General features: G+C 39.6%; 1 protein-coding gene and 1 long non-coding RNA gene across 5 annotated transcripts in view; one reads left to right on the top strand and one right to left on the bottom strand.

Moving 5' to 3' along the window:
- Positions 1-1,909: 1,909 nt before the first annotated feature.
- ZWINT (ZW10 interacting kinetochore protein) lies at positions 1,910-6,831 on the bottom strand. Of its 4 annotated transcripts, none has more exons than XM_055561087.1 (9): positions 6,687-6,831; positions 5,462-5,552; positions 5,172-5,295; positions 4,845-5,011; positions 4,283-4,339; positions 3,605-3,747; positions 3,347-3,524; positions 3,178-3,260; positions 1,910-2,566 (listed from the first exon to the last, which is right to left on the bottom strand). In XM_055561087.1, exons 1-8 carry the CDS (start codon positions 6,725-6,727, stop codon positions 3,183-3,185), a joined length of 879 nt encoding a protein of 292 aa, XP_055417062.1. In that variant the 5' UTR covers positions 6,728-6,831; the 3' UTR covers positions 1,910-2,566; positions 3,178-3,182. The 4 variants fall into 4 exon arrangements, with proteins under 4 accessions (XP_055417062.1, XP_055417063.1, XP_055417064.1 ...); XM_055561088.1 differs by having other exon boundaries at positions 3,365-3,524; positions 6,687-6,830; XM_055561089.1 differs by lacking the exon at positions 3,178-3,260 and having other exon boundaries at positions 3,365-3,524.
- A 45-nt stretch (positions 6,832-6,876) lies between these two features.
- LOC129637114 (uncharacterized) overlaps positions 6,877-20,601 on the top strand; it is a 53,792-nt gene continuing 40,067 nt past the window's right edge. Inside the window, exon 1 of the long non-coding RNA XR_008707340.1 lies at positions 6,877-7,333. This is a non-coding gene — a long non-coding RNA (uncharacterized LOC129637114). The remainder of the gene's footprint in view (positions 7,334-20,601) is intronic.

Here is a 20,601-nt window from a genome sequence, read left to right as displayed (position 1 = left end):
TTCTTATGTTGAAAATGACACATTCAAACAGGCATTTCAGTCATCATCAAGAGTAGTGTTCAACCAAGAAACCAGCATATCTTGCCCGAGACTGTATTATCATTGGAGTAACCAAACGAAACAACCACAGATAATGCTGAACTTCAGTAAATAAATTATTTCAAACTCCTTTTTTATTTCTAGAATATGTGGCCAGGTTAATCCAAGCCTTATATACATGGAGACTGTGGATAGGCCCCTGCCCCTAAAGAGAAGTATTTTCCCTGAAATATTCACGTAAAGCATAACTTCTTGTCTACTTAGTTTTATAAACAGGATGCAAATTTAATATATCTATTATTAAAACTGGTATTTTTATTAATAAGATTGCTGTTTATGATTGGTTATTAAGATTAGATTCAAAGTTTTTACAATATAACTTCATAACATGGAGATTCTACAAGATATTTTAAACAAACTTTCATTCTTTCATAAAATAAACCCTATTTTGAGTATTCCAACTCTTGTGTGTTTTTCCTATGACTTTTTACAATACATTCAAAATTTGTACACTAGGTCATATATATATATATATATAGTGCTTCTTTTATGTTTATTTGTGATAATCTTTTATTTCCAAAAGTTCTGTTATCTTCTGAAAGTACATTTTTATATTTTCTTATTTTTTCTATCTCAGAACACAATTTTAGGTACAAAGTAATCAACTCATTTAAATAATTATCATGTAGGTATAATCAGTATAAAATGTATGATGAAATGAATTATGCATACCTTGTATAGGTGTGTTTGCTAAAGTTCACTTGACAATTTAAATTTTAGATATTCATTTGAATACGGCATCTGAAATCTAATTTTTGTACACTGGAGAGCTCCATGAAGATTAACAAGTTTTTTATAACTATGTCGACAGTTACTCAAATTCAGCAACATAAATAGAAGAATTTACACCCTCGTCCCCACAAAAAGACAATTTAAAAAGCCCTCAAGATATTGATTCCTGAGACTCTAAGCTTTTAGACTTAATGCCTAGGTTATTCGGGCTTTCAAAAGCAAAGTGTATCAAAACTCACTAAATTTCTGTCTTTCCGAAAAGTACCAAAAAGTTCATTTAAATACCGTGCTAACAACAATAATAAAACTAGTTGACTTAATTTCACATTGTTTATATTTCAAAACTTATACGTATTTGGCCCAAAGAGGAGACATAAAAATTGTAATACAAGTTGCATAATTTTATAAGACAGGATGGGGCTTATTAAGGACAGAAAGATTCTAAAATGGGAAGATAGTTTTCTTTTCAAAATAGGGTAGAATATTTGAAGCAAATTTAATTTTATGAATTTAAAATTATAAAGATAGAATGATAGGGATTAGCTTTGTTGAAATTATCCAGATGTTTATAAGAGAAATAAGCAAATCCACTATCATTTGGAAATCTGAACACACCTCTCTCAGAAGATGATATTTGGAAAATAAAAAATTAAGTATATAGATGATACAAATTGAAAAACCTAAGAAGCATAATCTAATAAACATACAAAAAACATTATACATGACAGTTCTTTTTTTTTAATTTTATTTTATTTTTAAACTTTACAATATTGTATTGGTTCTGCCATATATTGAAACGACAGTTCTAAAAGACATTGTTTTAAAAAATCAACATGAAAAATTAAAGAAATCACATTCAAGGCTACAATTGCTTCTGTCACTAAATTTCAAAATTTTTATTACAGATTTGACATTTTCTGACTAAATTAGAATAAACCTAGAAAGATTATCCTCTCACATAGAGTAAAAAATTTGAAAATTATTTTTCTAAGAAACTCATGAATCAAAGAAATAATTTTAATAGAAAATTCTATGAATTGAATAATTGTGAAAATACTAATAGGAAGCCAGAAGAAAATAACTTTAAATGTTTATTTGAGAAAACAAATAAAGGTCCAAATACACAAGTTTATTACCTGATAAAAAGTTTACCAAAAAAAAAAAACATATTCTTGACCTAAAAACAGAAGCCAGAAAATGATCAAGATACTACTACAAATCAATGAACCAGAACAAAACATACAACAGAGATCACAAAAGCCAGTCTTTTAGCATTCAAATATTTGAAGACGAATGACAATCCGAAAGGATGAGTCAAGGAAAAAAAAACAGTAGAACACAAAAAATGTATCAGGAATATAACATTAGGACATCCTAGAATAGGCTACAGATCAGGGATGCAATCACTTCCTCAAACACAGTAGTGATCCCACTGTTCATACATTCAGTGATACACATAAAGGAATGGAGAATGAAAGCAACAAACAAAAATATAGAAACACAAACATACCAGCACAAATAGAAATACTAACTCACATATCATAGACCAATATAGAGGGGGGGTGGTCTCTATACTTTTTCACTATTGTTCTTTATTACTGTTTCAGTTTGCTACCCTGTTGTCACACATGCTGAAATCATCCTACTGACTTGTTCATTCTCATTATGCTCCAAGTGGCCAGTGACTGGTCAGTTAAGTCCACTTCTGCAACTTCAGTTCATAGCAAATCAGGGCCTGGCACAAATCAGAGACTCAGTAAACATTACGATCAGTAATTAAAGTTAGCTTTCTACATCTAATCACCTGCATAAAGCATTCACCTTCTCCCTGAATTAAGCTCAGCATATTTGTGGCATATCCATTTGGGTAAGCAACCTCTGATGCCCCAGGCCAGGGCCCTTTCCCGATCTATATTCTCTCCACTCACACCTGTCCAAGCATCTATCATGTTGTTGGCCTTTGAGTGTGGCTCTTCCAACCAACATGTGAAGATAAGCTGACAAACAGGCAGCTGAGAGAGCTCCAGGGTTTTTAATAAACAGAATCCAGGGCCTGCCCTGAGCAGGTGTGTAGTCAAAAATCAAACTGCACTCAAAGAATTTAAGTCAATCCTGCAATGAGGGTGAGGTGAGAGGGCTGGAGAAGAGGAAGAGCCAGACTAGTCTAGGGTAGGCTGGGCATGGGGATAAAGTACTAAACTTCAACCATAAAATAAACTTCTTGTTTCTTCCCACATCCCATTCTTTCCATGAACAGTGGAGCTAGGAAACAGAGATAGATAGACCAGACCCTCCCTCCTGCCATACTGCAGTCCAGGGAAACCATGGCCTGAGTTGGAGTCTGACCTGCTCTAGGATTCTTCCGTATGTTGCTGTCTGCCAGGAAGCCACGGTAAGCCTACATCTCCAACAGGCTGTGGGTTGTCAGCCTTGGGAAAACAAGGTATGGGCAGTGAGTAAGGTCTATCCGTTTTTTTCTCTGTCTACCTGCCCAACTATTCCATCTCTCACTCACGTTGGAGGACACACCAACCTCTCTTCCCATGGTGTCCTGAGTGTTCTGTTCCTGGGGCTGGGTCACCTGCTGGGGCTTATCCTTAGGAAGATCCAGCTGCTGTGGTATCTCTGCCTCTGCCTCATTGAATAGCTGCTTACCCTGCAGTGTGTATAGCAGCTGGAGGAAGATTTGGTGCCTACAAGGAGGATGTGGTTATGAAGAGAGGGAACTTCCGCTGGACAACCCTAGGTCTGCAGCTCATGCTCCCAGCCTCACCTCTGCAGCTTGTCCTGCTCCTGCCCTGCCTGCTGCTTCAGGGTTCCAAGTTCCTGATATAGTCGTTGAAGTTCCTGTTGAGCTCCTGTCTGACGCTCCCTCACTTCTGACGAAGCCTCCGCCAGATTCTGCAAATGCTTCTCCTACCAAGAGTGAGAATGAAGATATGGTTCCTCAGATCCTGAGGTCTTGGAGCCATTTTCCCAACCCTCCAGCTTAGACCTAGCTGGGGTTTCAGATACATAGATGAATAGAGGGACTCCACTCATTTTAGGCAGGACCAGGAGCTTAGAAAAAAAGGATCAAAGTGAGTTGTTCCAAGGTGAGGCATTCTGGAGGAAAGTGGCACAAAGAATGATAAGACTTATTTAGTTTGCTATGTGCCAGGCACTATTTTAAACACTTGCTGTACCAATTACTTAGTCATCCTAACAACTCTATAGGGTAGATGCTATTATTTTCTTCATTTCACAGATGAAGATACAGAAGCAGAGAAAGTAAGGTGACAGTTCAAGATCATGCAGTGGTAAGTGGTGATGCTAGGATCAAAGTCCATGTGGGTCCCATAATATAATGCCACACAGGAGGAAATGAGATGAAAATTTTCTAGGCAGAGGACTTGGCCCATGCGCTAGCATGGTGGTGGGAAGAGATATTTTCCTAGGGAAATGGACCTACCTGTTCCAGCTGCCACTGCTTCTGAGCTATTCTGAGTTTTTCCATGGCCATTTGCTTCTGCAGGTAAGCGAAGGAAGTGAATGAGAGGAAGAGTGAATTTTTATTGTTGCATTTCATTTTTTTAAATTAATTTTCTCTTATAGTAGGTCCTTGTTGGTTATCTATTTTAAATATAGCAGTGTGTCCATGTCAAATTCCCAATCTGTCCCCAGCCTCCTTCCTCTCTGGTAACCATAAGTTCTTTCTCTAAGTCTGTGAGTCTATTTCTGTTTTACAGTAAGTTCATTTGTATCTTTTTTTTAGATTCCACATATAAATGTCATCATATATTTTCCTTTGTCTGACTTACTTAAGTATGATCATCTCTAAGTCTATCCATGTTACTGCAAATGGCATTAGATTATTTTAATGGCTGAATAGTACTGACGAATGGACAAAGAAGATGTGGTACACTCAGTCATATGGTTGAAATTTAAAAGATAACCAGTGGGTCCAACCTAGCACATTCACCCTTTTCCTCCTCCTCTCTGCTTGACCTTCCCTCCTCTCATCATTGGTTCACCTTGGCCTGGAGCTGTTTAAGGGCCTCCTGGAGCTGTGCCTGCTTTATTTGGGCCTCCTCCACCTTGGGCAGTGCCTCGGTCAGGGAATTTGTGATAACCTCCACATGCTCTTGATATGTGGCCTTCAGCTCTTTCCATTGCTCTTTGGCTTCAAGTGCCTTCTGCCCTGTGGAGAGCCACCAAAAATTAGTATAGAAGTGAGGTAGACCCACTTGCCTGCAGCACTGGGGCTTCAGTCATCACATCAGGCAAACAGCTGACTTGACTGATGTCCCCCTTTCTTCTTCACTCAGGGAAGCCTCTATCCGAACCCTGAGCCCACTCACGGCTTATGTCTTCAGAAGCCAAAGGGTTCTGGTCCTGGGCAGTGCCTTCCTGAACCAAGAAATTCTGCAGGAAGTCTACTACTTGAAGCTGGCTGCAAAGGAGCTTGTCTTTCTTCCGAGAGTCCTGTTCAGAAGGAGGGTATCGGCAGGGAACATTCTTACCTCCTTGTACTACAGGCCAAAAAGGTTACCTTCCAGTCTGCTCACCATTAATGCTGCCCAGTATCTCAACAAGAGGATTCAGGAGCAGCCCCTGGCTGGTGAAAGGCTAGCTCCCATCTTGCACATACCATCACAAACTCAGCCAGGATCTGGGCAGGCAGTTCAGCCTCCTCCTGAAGACCTACACGCTCCAGGATGTCTGCTACCTTGGCCAGGACCCTGAAGGGGCAAGAAAACAGGAAAAACTGCAGACTCCTGAGGTGCTAGTTCTAGTGAATTTGTGTGCACATTGCACATATGTGATTATGTGTATCAATGCTGAGTCTTGTCCTGACTAGCAGCTACACACAGGCTTGAAGGGCCACCTGAGACCAGGAATGAGTGTGCATGGAAGAGACATGGAAGTAATAAGTGAAATAATAAGTGTGGAAAAATAAGCAAAGCAAGGGGAATAATAAGCGTGGGGAAAGAGCTGTGATTTTAAATAGGGTCTGTTTCACCGAATAGAAACCTTTTGAGGGGACTTCCCTAGTGGTTCAGTGATAAAGAATCCGCCTGCCAACGCAGATGTTACAGAGTCCATCCCTGGTCCTGTTAGATTCCGCATGCCACGGAGCAACTAAGCCCGGGCACCACAGCTCCTGAAGCCCTCGCTCTAGAACCAGTGCTCTGCAAGGAGAAACCACTGCAATGAGAAGCCGGGCACCGCAGCTAGATAGTAAACCCACTCACTGAAGCTAGAGAAAGTCAGAGCAAAGAAAGAAGACATTTGAGTTTCTGAAATCAAAGAAATATACAGGGGATGGGACAGCGCCCCGCGCAGAGACACAGCCTTGGAGCAAGGTCTCAGAATACTGGAGCAGGAGCTAAGGACGGGGAGCTGGATCCCTGGATCTAGGCTCTCCAGAGTTCTTCCTTGTTGGGGGCTGGAGCAGTCCATTAGGAAGCGGTAACCAGAATAAAATAACTCATAGCAACAGTGTACGTTGGGACAAGAGTGGCAGAAATTAAACGGATTTCCCAGGGTATCTCCTGGGGTGGAAAGTCTCCTGTTAGGATGGTCAACCTGCGAAGAGATGTGGGGGCTTGACAGGGATGTAACCGTCCCCTTTAAGTACACATCTCTGGGGAGTGTGCGTTCGTGGTGGGGAACAGTCTCTCATATGCCTTACTCCTGGAGAGAGCCACCCTAAGACAGGGAGTCTGGGGTCACGATCACTTCACGGGAGAGCCGAATCCCAACAGCTATAATGAGTTGAGGGGCATTAACTGTCTTAACTCGGGGGTGCACAAGGACCGTCCCAGCCCGCCCCCAGCTGCCCCCCCTCCACCCCCTGGGCGGGAGACACTTACTCTCGGGCTGCAGTCTCCACTTCAGACTCCGCAGCCCCCATCTTGCTCCAGGCTGCGCTCCAACTCTACCCTGGGACTACTTTGGATCCACCGCAGGCTGCGCGCCGGAACAGACGATTGGATGTCCGGTCAGTGGGCGGGACTCAAGGACCTTTAAGCGCTTTCATTGGCAGGCTCAGATTGACGCATTGGCGGGCCCTGTTGTTTGGCGCAGGCGCAGTTGTTGCTGAGCGCTGCAGGCGCGCAGTTCTACGCCTGCGCAGTAGCCCGTAGGCTGAGCTGAGGTGGGGGAGGTGTGGCTTGAGTTCGTTCCGCGGCGCGCGGCCCAGTTCTCAGACTAAGAGGCAGAGGAAAGCATTTCTCTGTATGGCTTTTAGGGGTACCTTTCAACAGTTCCTTTATTGAAAAAGAAAAAAAAAAAAATTCTACTGCTGTTGAAGGAGAACGCTGGGTCTGTTTCCAAGACAGATGGAGTCAGTAACGAGTAACAGTGACCCTGAAGACTGAGGAAACAAATGCTATCAGTTCAAAAAGCTTACTGTATTTACAACGTTTTCCAGACGGCAGTGCAGGGAGAGAACACTTAAGCAGAGCCCAGCGAATTGCCTGCTTTGACAGGAAGGAGCTGCAAGTTTGGGGGAGACCAGGTAACGAAGAGTTGGACACGACTGAGCGACTTCACTTTCACTTTTCACTTTCATGCATTGGAAAAGGAAATGGCAACCCACTCCAATGTTCTTGCCTGGAGAATCCCAGGGACGGGGGAGCCTAGTTGGCTGCTGTGTATGGGGTCGCACAGAGTCGGACACGACTGAAGCCAATTAGCAACAGCAGCAGCAGGACAGGTAATGTTCTTTTCAGAGTATAACATAAAGGCGAGAGTTGTTCAGAGAACTTGGAGTTCTGTAGAATTTTCTCCAGGATTCTACTGAATTTTGAGCATCTTTTCGCTGAGGAAACTACCCGGAAGGGGATTTAAGGATTCACTTAGGCACAGAAATAGTAATTCGTTTCACCGATCTCGCTGGAAAACTTCCTAATCCATGGGGCATTGGTTATTAGAGTACACAGACAGGTTTTGCCTTAATAGTAAGTAGAGCATTCGCCCTAGACACCTCACTCCTCTAGCGCATGTATTCACAGTTGTTTCCCGCTCTTTGGGATCCTATGGACTGTAGCCGTCCAAGCTCCTCTGTACACGCAATTTCTCAGGTAAGAATACTGGAATGGATTGCTGTTTGCTCTAGGGGATCTTACCTACACAGGGATCGAACTGGCCTCTCTTTTGTCTCCTGTATTGGCAGGATGATTCTTTACTACTGAGCCACTGGGGAAGCCTTCACTTGTCTAGTGCCACCTAACAAATCTTAAAAGCACGTCCCCATGGATCAAATGGTTAACAAATCATTTAAGTATATAACAGACCAAAGTTCAATAATATTTATAGGAATACAAAAATGTCCAGCAGCCAATAAGGTATAGTTGACAATGTCTGGCATCAAAAACTACCAAGCTTGCAAAAAATCAGGAAAATAAAACCCATATTTAGGAGGAAATCACTGATCAGAATAGAACTAGCTCTTAGAATCAAGGGTATTAAAAGTTATGTTCAAAAAGATGGCAAGAGGGAAGGATGTGAAAAAAGTGGACTGCTCATGTTGCTAGTAGAAATGTAAAATGATGCATCTGCTTTTGGAAAACAGTTTAGAAGTTCCTCAAAATGTTAAACTTACCAAGTGCTAGTCAAAAAAGAGCACGTATTTGGGCTTCCCAGGTGGCTCTAGAGGTAAAGAACCCGCTTGCCAATGCAGGACACCTAAGAGACGGGGGTTCGATCCCTGGGTCAGGAACATTCCCTGAAGAAGGGAATGGCAACCTACTCCAGTATTCTTGCTTGAAGAATCCCATGAACAGAAGAGCCTGGTGGACTACAATCCATAGGGTCCCAAAGAGTCAGAAACAACCGAAGCGACTTAGCATGCATGCATTCACCTGAAACAAGCTAGAAAGTACCTGAAAGCCAAGCGCCAAGTGAAAAAAAAGGGCACATATTGTATGATTTTGTTTATGTGAAATGTCTAGATTAACCATATATAAAGAAACAAAATAGATTAGTGGTTGTCTGGGGGCTGGCGGGATGAATGTGGGGTTTCTTTTAGTGAGTAAATAAAAATGTTCTAAAGTTAGATTATAGGGAAGTTTGCATAATTTGATATATAAAAATTACACTTTAAATGGGTCTCAGAGTTCTTAAAAAGTTAATCAAAAACACGAAACATATAGTAAGACTTAAACTTGTAGAAGTGAAAACTGCCATGTGACCGATGAAATTAAATGGAATTAATAGATTAGACATTGAGCTGTGGTATAATTTCTAACAACCTTATGCTTTGGTAAGAACACAAAGATGAATCTGAGGTCTTACCCATGACAAAAACAAGTTTATTGAAGAAAGAACAGAAAGAACACTTCAGGGGAGAGGTGGAGCAAGCCAAGAGAGGCACTGGTGCAGGAATAATGTGGTACAGAGTTTTTCAAGACAGAGTTTTGCATATTCATCTAGGCAGATGACGGTTTTGATTGACAGGTACAAGTTATGTAACAGCAGGCTTTATTGAGCATGTCTTTCCCATAATTCAGTCTAAGAAGATTATATATGTAATATACATATAATCTATGTATGCATAGAATATTTATGAACCTCTAACAGGCTCCCACTTGTCTAAGGTCACTTGAGGACACACCTGTGCATCCAGACCCATGTGCCAGAACCAATATGTGCCTAGGGCCAATGCACTAGAGTTGGAAAAGTGTTGTTATTTCGTATTAATAGTGTATCTGTGAGCTCTCCTGGGCTGCAGTGGGGCCTCTCTGGGGTGGGGTTTAGAGACCTACTTGAATCTTTTTTGGCTTGGCCACCCCAGTTACTCATGCCTAACTACCTACCTAAACTGTGATCACAAATTCCCATGAAAATACTGCCCTTTGAATAAAATCCTTTTCAAATATATGAAATGACCTCACTTCATATCTATATTTAAATATTATACTGTAAACTGAAGACGAAATTGAATTTGAGTGCAAGTTGACTTTGGACTCTACATAATGCAGATTTCCCAGCTCTGGGGCACTCCTTGGGTTTCCTGTGTTTAGAACTCTATGCTTGTACTGCCAAGAGCCCAGATTCTACCTCTGATCTGGAACTAAAATCCTGTAAATAGCATGGTGTGGCCCCAAACAAACAACCAAACAAAACCTAAATTTGCAGCTCTGTTTAAACCTCCACTTGGCTCTGATTTCTAGAAAGTGTTAAAACTGTTGGTTGCTCTGGGGTATCTGACTCTTTGCGACCCCATGGACTGTATGTAGCCTGCCAGGCTCCTCTGTCCATGGGATTTTCCAGGCAAGAATACTGGAGTGGGTTGCCATTTCCTTCTACAGGGGATCTTCCCAACCCAGGGATCAAACCCAGCTCTCCTACATTGCAGGCTGAGTCTTTACCATCTGAGCTACAGGGAAGTAGAGATCTGACCTAATTTGCCATTTCCTTCTCCAAATGAAAATTACTATAGGTCAATAAAAAACATATGATTCTAAGTTTTCTTCTCTTTCTGTGTTGTCTAATACACTAGCTACAGCCATGTGTACCTATTTAAATTTAACTTACAGTTCAATAAAATTAAAGTTTATTTTCTAAGTCACATTAGCCACATATAAGTTTTCAATAGCAGTGTATGCCTAATGACTGCCATACTGGATAATGGAAATTTTAGAACAATTCCATCAATAGATAAATATATCCTGTAAATTATGTACCAAAATTTTTCATTTACATTAATTGCAATTTTGTAATTTATGTACAAAAGTTTACATTGACATTAATTTTACCAAACAGGATAAAAAAATTTCCAAGGCTTAAAAAAGTCACATTTGCAGTAAAGAAGTTGCAAGTGTATAAGCTGTTTATGAATTTAAAGAGTTATTTGCTGTTTATCAAACTCTAATGCCCTCCATAAATTACATATAAAAATTTTATGTTGCTCAACCCATCTCCCCAATTGCAGAAAGTAATAGCACAACCAGCAAGGATGTAAAGCAAATTCCCTTAAGCATATAATTGATAGGGGCATTATATTTTCATTATTAAGATAGAAACATCTATTTGGTCACTGAACAAGTGGAAAAAAATGTTAAAGCATATGTTCCTAGTAATAAAAAATTTCCTCATTTGCCTTAAAGTTTTGTTTTTGTGTGTAGTGCATGTGAAATGGTTCTGAAAATAGCACTGACATTAAACTCAAATGTGAGATATGAGTCTAGATTCATCTTTCTGTACATGGAAATTCAGTTGTTACTGCACTACTTGTCAAAAAATTAGTCTTTCCTCATTTAATTGTCTTGGCACTTCTTGGCACAAAAAATTAATTTGCTAAAAATGTATTTGTGTTTCATGGAGTCTCAATTCTATTTCATTGATCAATATTATTCTTATAGCAGAACTGCATTGTTTTGATTATTGCATCCTTTTATAATACCTTTAGAAGTTGAAAAGTGTATGTCTTCCAAATATTTCTTCTTTTACAAATATGACTTGATTATTCTGTTGGTCTTTTTTTTTTTTTTTTCTTTTTTTGCCACATTGTGCGTCTTGTGGGATCTTAGTTCCTCTTGACTATTCTAGATCTTTTTCATTTCCATATACATTTTAGGAATAGCTGATCAAAATCTAAGAAAAGGCCTACTGGGATTTCCTAAGATTTACATTGTATTAGTTTGGAAGTTATGGATGGTCGTTTTGATTTCTCTTTTTTTTTCTTAATTTATTTTTATTTTTAGAACTGTGTGTTATTTCAAAGGTTGGCTGCCAATAATTTTCAGAGAATACTTAATATAGTTATTGCATAAGAGCATGAACCAACAATGTCTCCAGTAATTCTCTGGACTGGTGAGACTGAACTTTAGGTAAACACTTCTCTCTCTAGGTAATTAAACACAAACACAGAAGTGGATTAGTTAGACTTTTTAAAGAATTTAGCATTCAAATTAAAGTATTTAACACCATAACTTCACCTTGTTTAAAAGAAAACAGGCAAGAAGTTTAAATACTTCATTACCAGGACACAATAATATTTTCTTGACAAAGCTAGATAATTTGCTCCTTCACAATTAGGTAATTTTTCCTTCATAAAAGTGTAAGAAAACTACTCATTCTTAATACTGCAGGAGCTAATCATCTTTGTGTTTTAAAAGCAATCACAACTTCTAAACTGATGTGTAAATTTTGAAATTTGGAAAAGAAAAATGGATTAAGTCCTCCTTAAACCTGGCATCTGTGGGAATTTTGTTATGAATGGGTGAAATTCACATTTATTAACCCAAGACACTAAGCTGGACTTAAAAAAAAAAAAAAAAAAAAAAAAAAAAAAACCTCATTTAATTGCCACACAGAAACTCTGAACTTTTATTACTCTAGATTAATAGAAAAGAAACTTAATTGAAGTAAATTTACCATGGCCACACAACTGTTGTAGTAAGTTGCAGACCTAAATCTGAAATATATCTGACACTAAAGTTAGCTAGTGAACTAATTGGAGTTAGACCTGAGAGATTTTCACCAATAAAATTCAGCCTTTGTTGAAGGTTTGTTTTCCTTAAGTCATCAGCTTCTTATTCTCTACCTGTGTGCCAAGTCACTTCACTTGTGTGAGTCTGCAAACCTATAAACTGTAGCCGTCCCTCCCCACCCCCTGCTTCTCTGTTCATATGATTCTCCAGGCAAGAACAGAGGAGTAGATTGCCATGCTCTCTCCTTCAAGGGATCTTCCTGACCCAGGGGTCAAATCCATGTCTCTTAAATCTCCTGTATTGGCAGGTGAGTTCTTTACCACTAGTGCCACCTGGTAATTATATTTATTCTCTACCTGATTCTCAGTGAATGTTTTTAAAATTGATTCTAAATTGCTTTGTTACTTTGTTTTTGTCCTGTTCTACTTACATGTGGTAGTAATGCTTTATCCTCCAAATTATATGCTTTGCTTATGATTTCTGAAACTTAAAAAAACCTTATTTATTAAAAATTTCAATTGAGAGAAGGCATATTTCAGTACAAATAGTTTTTTAGGTTTGTCAGTTTGGTTTAGTTTTCTCCCTTATTTCTTGCCTTATTGCAATAAAAATTTAGAAACACAGACTAAGAACTTTGAAACACAAATTACAGCTCAGTGCAGCTCAAGCAGACAGATCCTTTTTTAGACACACACTCCCAAGGTTTGGGAGCAGGCTAATCCTAAAGGAACAGTCTTTTTTTCTCTTGGTTTTCCCCTTTTTATACTTCCAGTCTCCTTTGGTTATGCCCTGTGCAAAATAGGGCTTCTACCTACCACCAGTCAATGACAGGGAATTCAAAAGGCGGATTGACAATTGCAAGTTATATAAAAGTAGGTTGTGTTGTTTATGTATTCCCATAATTCAGTCTCTTATAATCAGGTGTAGAATATGTATGCACCCTAAATGGGCTCTTAGATGCCTAAGGTTACTTGGAGAAGCCCCTGTGGTTACTTTGTATCCACTGTGTGCCTAGGTTGCACCTGCAGGATTTGGAAAAGTACTTGTGATTATTTTTTTAACTTACCTGTGAGCTCTCCTTTGTGTGTCTGGGATGGGTTTTAGAGACAGCTTGCATATCTTTCAGCCAAGCCATCCTTCCTTCAGTTCAGTTCAGTTCAGTTGCTCCGTTCTGTCTGACTCTTTGCAACCCCATGAACCGCAGCATGCCAGACCTCCCTGTCCCATCACCAACTCCCGGAGTTTACCCAGACTCATGTCCATTGAGTCGGTGATGCCATTCAACCATCTCATCCTCTGACATCCCCTTCTCCTCCTGCCCTCAATCTTTCCTAGCATCAGGGTCTTTTCAAATGAGTCAGATCTTCGCATCAGTTGGCCAAAGTATTGGAGTTTCAGCTTCAACATCAGTCCTTCCAGTGAACACCCAGAACTGATCTCCTTTAGGATGGTTGGATCTCCTTGCAGTCCAAGGGACTCTCAAGAGTCTTCTCCAACACCACAGTTCAAAAGCATTGATTCTTTGGTGCTCAGCTTTCTTTATAGTCCAACTCTCACATTCATACATAACAGGTCAGGTGGTCTGGTATTTCCATCTCCTTCAGAATTTTCACCAGTTTTTGTGATCCACACAGTCAAAGGCTTTGGCATAGTCACAAAAGCAGAAATAGATGTTTTTTCTGGAACTCTCTTGCTTTTTTGATGATCTACAGATGTCAACAATTTGATCTCTGGTTCCTCTGCCTTTTCTAAAACCAGCTTGAACATCTGGAAGTTCACAGTTCACTTACTGTTGAAGCCTGGCTTGGAGAATTTTGAGCATTACTTTACTAGCATATGAGATGAGTGCAATTGTGTGGTAGTTTGAGCATTCTTTGGCATTGCCTTCATCCTTCCTTGCTTATGACTAACTTCCTACCAAACAGACTGTCTTCAATTATAGCATTTCAATGACCAGCATTTTCAAAATTGTACATTTTCAACTGTATTTTCTGTAAATGTTTTGCAGGAAAGATGGGTGGACTAGGTCATGCATTTTAGATGATCAAAGCCTCAACTTAGTTTAGAGTCATATTTCATCAGAGAAAATTATTTGTCCCCTGAAGATGCTGAAAATCAGGTTTCTTATAGCACAATTCATGTCAAAAGGCAAAGAATATGGTCTTTGTAATAAAGAGATTCAAGTTCAATTTCAGTCCAACTACCAACTACATTTGTGACCTTGGGTAATTTAAATGAAATATTGAATTCTATCTTCTCATTTATTAAATAGGGATAATTATAAGCAGGGTTATTTTTGTGTGTGTGTATGAAAAAACGAGTAAAAGAATTTTGGGGAATCATCTTAATCTATGTCCAAGACATAGTAGACATAATTAAAATTTTAGGAGTCATATTTAAATAAAGCCAAAGCATGCATAACTGCAGAAATTATTTAGAAATAGTCTGTCATATAACTACTCAGTAAATGCTTATTTTCCAATAAACTGTCTCCTCCAATTCCATGAGTGTTTAACATAATTTACAATTTTTACCTTTCACTATTTCCTATTGTTCATTTTTCAACATCAACTTGGTCTTTATATGTAAAACTCAAATTTGAAGTTTCACTAAAACAACTCAGAGATACCCTTCCAAAAACTTAACATTGAGCTCATAAAGCTATTACTTATTTTCCATGAACTATAATTCTGAGTCAGTGACAGTTTAGTGTTAGCTACAACTGTGCTTTGCTGGAATTTTCAGATAAACACACTACTTCTCTTAGGAAGAATCTCCATGTTGGGCATCTGAATTTCAGATCATAAGATAATTCTTGCCTTGGTTTGCTAGTTACAGATGGGTAGATTCTTTCTTACACCCTGTTCAATTCCCTATTTCAACCTCATTCTTCTAACGATGCTTAGCAAACATGCAATTTGGATACAGATCATCAGAAGTAAATTGCAACACCCTCTTGGGAAAGATATCTCCCTAGGAGTAAATGCCCATGAAAGTGTATTGAATCTTTTCTAATCACTGTCTAACTCTCCAGCTTCTTACTCTTTGTTTTCTGACAGTAATGAAACAAAACAACATGATGGAAGCCTGAAAGCTAAAGAGATTATTTTTAATTCTCAAACTCATTTTTATGTATCTGTTGCACTTATAATCATGTTTTGATAATTCCCATTGCTTTCCTCTAATTTTGAAGGGAGATAATTTCATTTTATCTATATATATCTTTCCTTTTCAGTTCAAAAAGCGTTATCTGTTTCTCTTCATAGATTAAGATAAGTCCTAAATATATTTTGTTTGTTTGTTTTTTAATCACTCCACAGCCAAGGAGATTCATCCAGGGATAGCTAGTATTTCATAGGTGCACACAGTGGAAGTGAAAAATGTTAGTGGCTCAGTCATGCCCAACTCTTTGTGATCCCTTGAATTGTAGTCCCTGCCAGGCTCCTCTGTCCATGGGATTCTCCTGGAGTGGGTAGCCATTCCCTTCTCTGGGGGATCTTCCCAACCCAGGAGTCCAACTCAGATCCTCCTGTATTGCAGGCAGATTCTTTAAGGTCTGAGCCACCAAGGAAACCAAAGTGAGTGTCTTGGAAAAGCAAGAGGAACAAAGACATAATCTAGGGATTTTACTCCCCACCCCCTGCCATTTTATCCTTATACATCTATTCTACAATATTGCTAAAGAAATTATTCATCCCTTTGAAATTTTTTATTCTGTTTAAATATGATTATGAGGCCCACTTGACTTCACACTCCAGGATGTCTGGCTCTAGGTGAGTGATTACACCCATCGTGGTTACCTGTGTCATAAAGATCTTTTTGTATAATTCTTCTGTGTTTTCTTGCTACCTCTTAATATCTTCTGCTTCTGTTATTTCCATACAGTTTCTGTCTTTTATTGAGCCCATCTTTGCATGAAATGTTCCCTTGGTATCTCTTCTTCTGCTCCTCTTCTTTTCTCAGCTATTTGAAAACCTCCGTAGATAATCATTTTGCCTTTTTGCATTTCTTTTTCTTGGGGATGGTTTAGATTACAGCCTCCTGTACAATGTTGCAAACCTCTGTCCATAGTTCTTCAGGCATTCTATGAGATCTGATCCCTTGAATTTATTTTTCACTTCCACTGTATAATTTCAAGGGATTTGATTTAGATCATACCTGAATGGTCAAATGGTTTTTGCTACTTTCTTCAATATAAGTCTCGGAGAAGGCAATGGCACCCCACTCCAGTACTCTTGCCTGGAAAATCCCATGGATGGAGGAGCCTGGAGGGCTGCAGTCCATGTGGTCGCTGAGGGTCGGACACGACTGAGCGACTTCACTTTCACTTTTCACTTTCATGCATTGGAGAAGGAAATGGCAACCCACTCCAGTGTTCTTGCCTCGAGAATCCCAGGGACGGGGGAGCCTGGTGAGCTGCTGTCTATGGGGTCACACAGAATCGGACACGACTGAAGTGACTTAGCATCAATATAAGTCTGAATTTAGCACTAAAGAGTTCATGACATAAGCTGCAGTCAACTCCCGGTCTTATTTTTGCTGACTATAGAGCTTCTCCATCTTTGGCTGCAAAGAATATAATCAATCTGATTTTGGTATTGACCATCTTGTGATGTCCATGTGTAGAGTTGTCTCTTGTGTTGTTGGACGAGAGTGTTTGCTATGATCAGTGCGTTCTCTTGGCAACACTGTTAGCCTTTCCCCTGCTTCATTTTGTACCCCAAGGCCAAACTTGCCTGTTACTCCAGGTATCTCTTGACTACCTACTTTTGCATTCCAGTCCTCTATGATGAAAAGGACGTCTGTTTTTGGTGTTAGTTCTAGAAAGTCTTGCAGGTCTTCATAGAACCGTTCAACCTCTTTGGCATTTAGTGGTTGGGGCACAGACTTGGATTATGGTGATATTGAATGGTTTGCCTTGGAAATGAACCAAGATCATTCTGTTGTTTTTGAGATTATACCCAGGTACTGCAGTTTTGGACTCTTTTGTTGAATATTAGTGGAAAAGTCATAAATCCTTAGGTAAATTTATATTTCCACTAAATGAAATGCATTAAAAAAAATAACACTCAACTCAATCCTAGTAAGCATGTCCCTTTATATCACATAGATACACAGGTTCAAAACCAATAATTTACATAGTTACTTTAGTGTCCAAGCAAGTAATTTTTTTTTTAATTGTATGACTATAATATAGGCTTTCATTATTTTGGTGTCACAATGTACAATGCCATTTTAAAAGTAATGATTTACTAGTATTTTTGTCAGTTAGTATGACAGTCTTAAATATCCAAATATAAATATTTTAATTAACATGTACAAAGATATTGATTGCCTGTATTAACATTTTATATCAAATGAAGTTACATCAAAAGACACAGAAACAAAGAGAAACAATAATGACAAAATTAAACCCCAACATACATATAGTTACTTTATATGTTAAAATGTCTAAATACACAAATTAAAAGACAGAGATTAACAGAATAGATTCAACTCATGTCTCAACCATACTCTGTATACAAATCATTAATAGAATTATGATGATTAATCTTATAAGATACATTCGGATATATAATTAAAATAATACAACAGCTTGAAAAAATTTTTATGAGTGAAAAATAGAACTTTTGCTTCTCTTTAGGTCCCTTTACCCTCTCCATCTTAATAATATACTTGTCTACATACATTTATCATGTCAGATAGTTATTGGGCTTCCCTGGTGGCTCAGAGGGTAAAGAATCTGTCTGAAAAGCAGGAAATCCAAGTTTGATCTCTGGGGTGTGAGGATCCCCTGGAGAAGAGAATGGCTGCCCATTCCATTATTCTTACCTGGAGAATTCCATGGACAGAGGAGCCTGGCGGGCTATAGCCCATGGGGTAACAAAGAGTTAGACACAACTGAGAAACTAACATTTTCACAGTTATAACTTGTATTGTAATCAAACTATTTGCTAAAAGAAGTTCATGTGATGAAGAATAGCCTATTATATTTACTATTGTCTATTGTTTTTCTTTGGAACTCTGCATTCAGATGTTTATATCTTTCCTTTTTTCCTTTGCTTTTCCCTTCTCTTCTTTTCACAACTATTTGTAAGGCCTCCCCAGACAGCCATTTTGCTTTTTCGCTTTTCTTTTCTATGGGAATGGTCTTGATCCCTGTCTCCTGTACAATGTCATGAACCTCATTCCATAGTTCATCAGGCACTCTATCTATCAGATCTAGGCCCTTAAATCTATTTCTCACTTCCACTGTATAATCATAAGGGATTTGATTTAGGTCATACCTGAATGGTCTAGTGGTTTTCCCTACTTTCTTCAATTTAAGTCTGAATTTGGCAATAAGGAGTTCATGATCTGAGCCACAGTCAGCTCCTGGTCTTGTTTTTGCTGACTGGATAGAGCTTCTCCATCTTTGGCTGCAAAGAATATAATCAGTCTGATTTCGGTGTTGACCATCTGGTTGTCCATGTGTATAGTCTTCTCTTGTGTTGTTGGAAGAGGGTGTTTGTTATGATCAGTTCATTTTCTTGGCAAAACTCTATGAGTCTTTGCCCTGCTTCATTCCGTATTCCAAGGCCAAATTTGCCTATTACTCCAGGTGTTTCTTGACTTCCTACTTTTGCATTCCAGTCCCCTATAATGAAAAGGGTATCTTTTTGGGGTGTTAGTTCTAAAAGGTCTTGGAGGTCTTCATAGAACCGTTCAACTTCAGCTTCTTCAACGTTACTGGTTGGGGCATAGACTTGGATTACTGTGATATTGAATGGTTTGCCTTGGAAACGAACAGAGATCATTCTATCGTTTTTGAGATTGCATCCAAGTACTGCATTTCGGACTCTTTTGTTGACCATGATGGCCACTCCATTTCTTCTGAGGGATTCCTGCCCACAGTAGTAGATATAATGGTCATCTGAGTTAAATTCACCCATTCCAGTCCATTTCAGTTCGCTGATTCCTAGAATGTCGACATTCACTCTTGCCATCTCTTGTTTGACCATTTCCAATTTGCCTTGATTCATGGACCTGCCATTCCAGGTTCCTGTGCACAATTGCTCTTTACAGCATCGGACCTTGCTTCTATCACCAGTCACATCCACAGCTGGGTATTGTTTTTGCTTTGGCTCCATCCTGTCATTCTTTCTGGAGTTATTTCTCCACTGATCTCCAGTAGCATATTGGGCACCTACTGACCTGGCGAGTTTCACTTTCAGTATCCTATCATTTTGCCTTTTCATACTGTTCATGGGGTTCTCAAGGCAAGAATACTGAAGTGGTTTGCCATTCCCTTCTCCAGTGGACCACATTCTGTCAAATCTCTCCACCATGACCCGCCTGTCTTGGGTCGCCCCATGGGCATGGCTTATTTTCATTGAGTTAGACAAGGCTGTGGTCCTAATGTGATTAGATTGGCTAGTTTTCTGTTAGTATGGTTTCAGTGTATTTGCTCTCTGATGCCCTCTTGCAACACCTACCGTCTTACTTGGGTTTCTCTTACCTTGGGCATGGGGTATCTCTTCACGGCTGCTCCAGCAAAGTGCAGCCATTGCTCCTTACCTTGGACGAGGGGTATCTCCTCACCACCGCCCTTCCTGACCTTCAAAGTGGGATAGCTCCTCTAGGCCCTCCTGCGCCCGCGCAGCCACGGCTCCTTGGACGTGGGGTTGGTCCTCCCGGTCACAGCCCCTGGCCTTGGGCGTGGCGTTGCTCCTCCTGGCCACCGCCCCTGAAGAGATAAGAAAGCCTTCTTCAGCGATCAATGCAAAGAAATAGAGGAAAACAACAGAATGGGAAAGACTAGGGATCTCTTCAAGAAAATCAGAGATACGAAGGGAACACTTCATGCAAAGATGAGCTTGATAAAGGACAAAAATGGTATGGACCTAACAGAAGCAGAAGATACTAAGAAGAGATGGCAAGAAGACACAGAAGAACTGTACAAAGAAGATCTTCATGACCCAGATAATCACGATGGTGTGATCACTGACCTAGAGCCAGACATCCTGGAATGTGAAGTCAAGTGGGCCTTAGAAAGCATCACTACGAACAAAGCTAGTGGAGGTGATGGAATTCCAGTGGAGCTATTTCAAATCCTGAAAGATGATGCCGTGAAAGTGCTGCACTCAATATGCCAGCAAATTTGGAAAACTCAGCAGTGGCCACAGGACAGGAAAAGGTCAGTTTTCATTCCAATCCCAAAGAAAGGCAATGCCAAAGAATGCTCAAACTATCGCACAATTGCACTCATCTCACACGCTAGTAAAGTAATGCTCAAAATTCTCCAAGCCAGGCTTCAGCAATATGTGAACCATGAACTTCCTGATCTTCAAGCTGGTTTTAGAAAAGGCAG

This window comes from Bubalus kerabau, chromosome 22 (genome assembly GCF_029407905.1).
Source record: "Bubalus kerabau isolate K-KA32 ecotype Philippines breed swamp buffalo chromosome 22, PCC_UOA_SB_1v2, whole genome shotgun sequence".
NCBI lineage: Eukaryota > Metazoa > Chordata > Mammalia > Artiodactyla > Bovidae > Bubalus > Bubalus kerabau.
Note: the sequence above shows the minus strand (reverse complement) of the source record. Positions and strands in the feature narration are given on the sequence as shown.

Excerpts from the sequence above, each read along its gene's own strand:
- ZWINT (XM_055561087.1), bottom strand. The coding sequence starts at position 6,727 with ATGGGGGCTGCGGAGTCTGAAGTGGAGACTGCAGCCCGAGA. Across the intron at positions 5,012-5,171 it reads GGCTTCTGAAGACATAAGCC|GGCAGAAGGCACTTGAAGCC; the intron begins GTGAGTGGGCTC and ends GGCTCTCCACAG. Across the intron at positions 3,261-3,346 it reads AGGTTGGTGTGTCCTCCAAC|GCTGACAACCCACAGCCTGT; the intron begins GTGAGTGAGAGA and ends TGTTTTCCCAAG.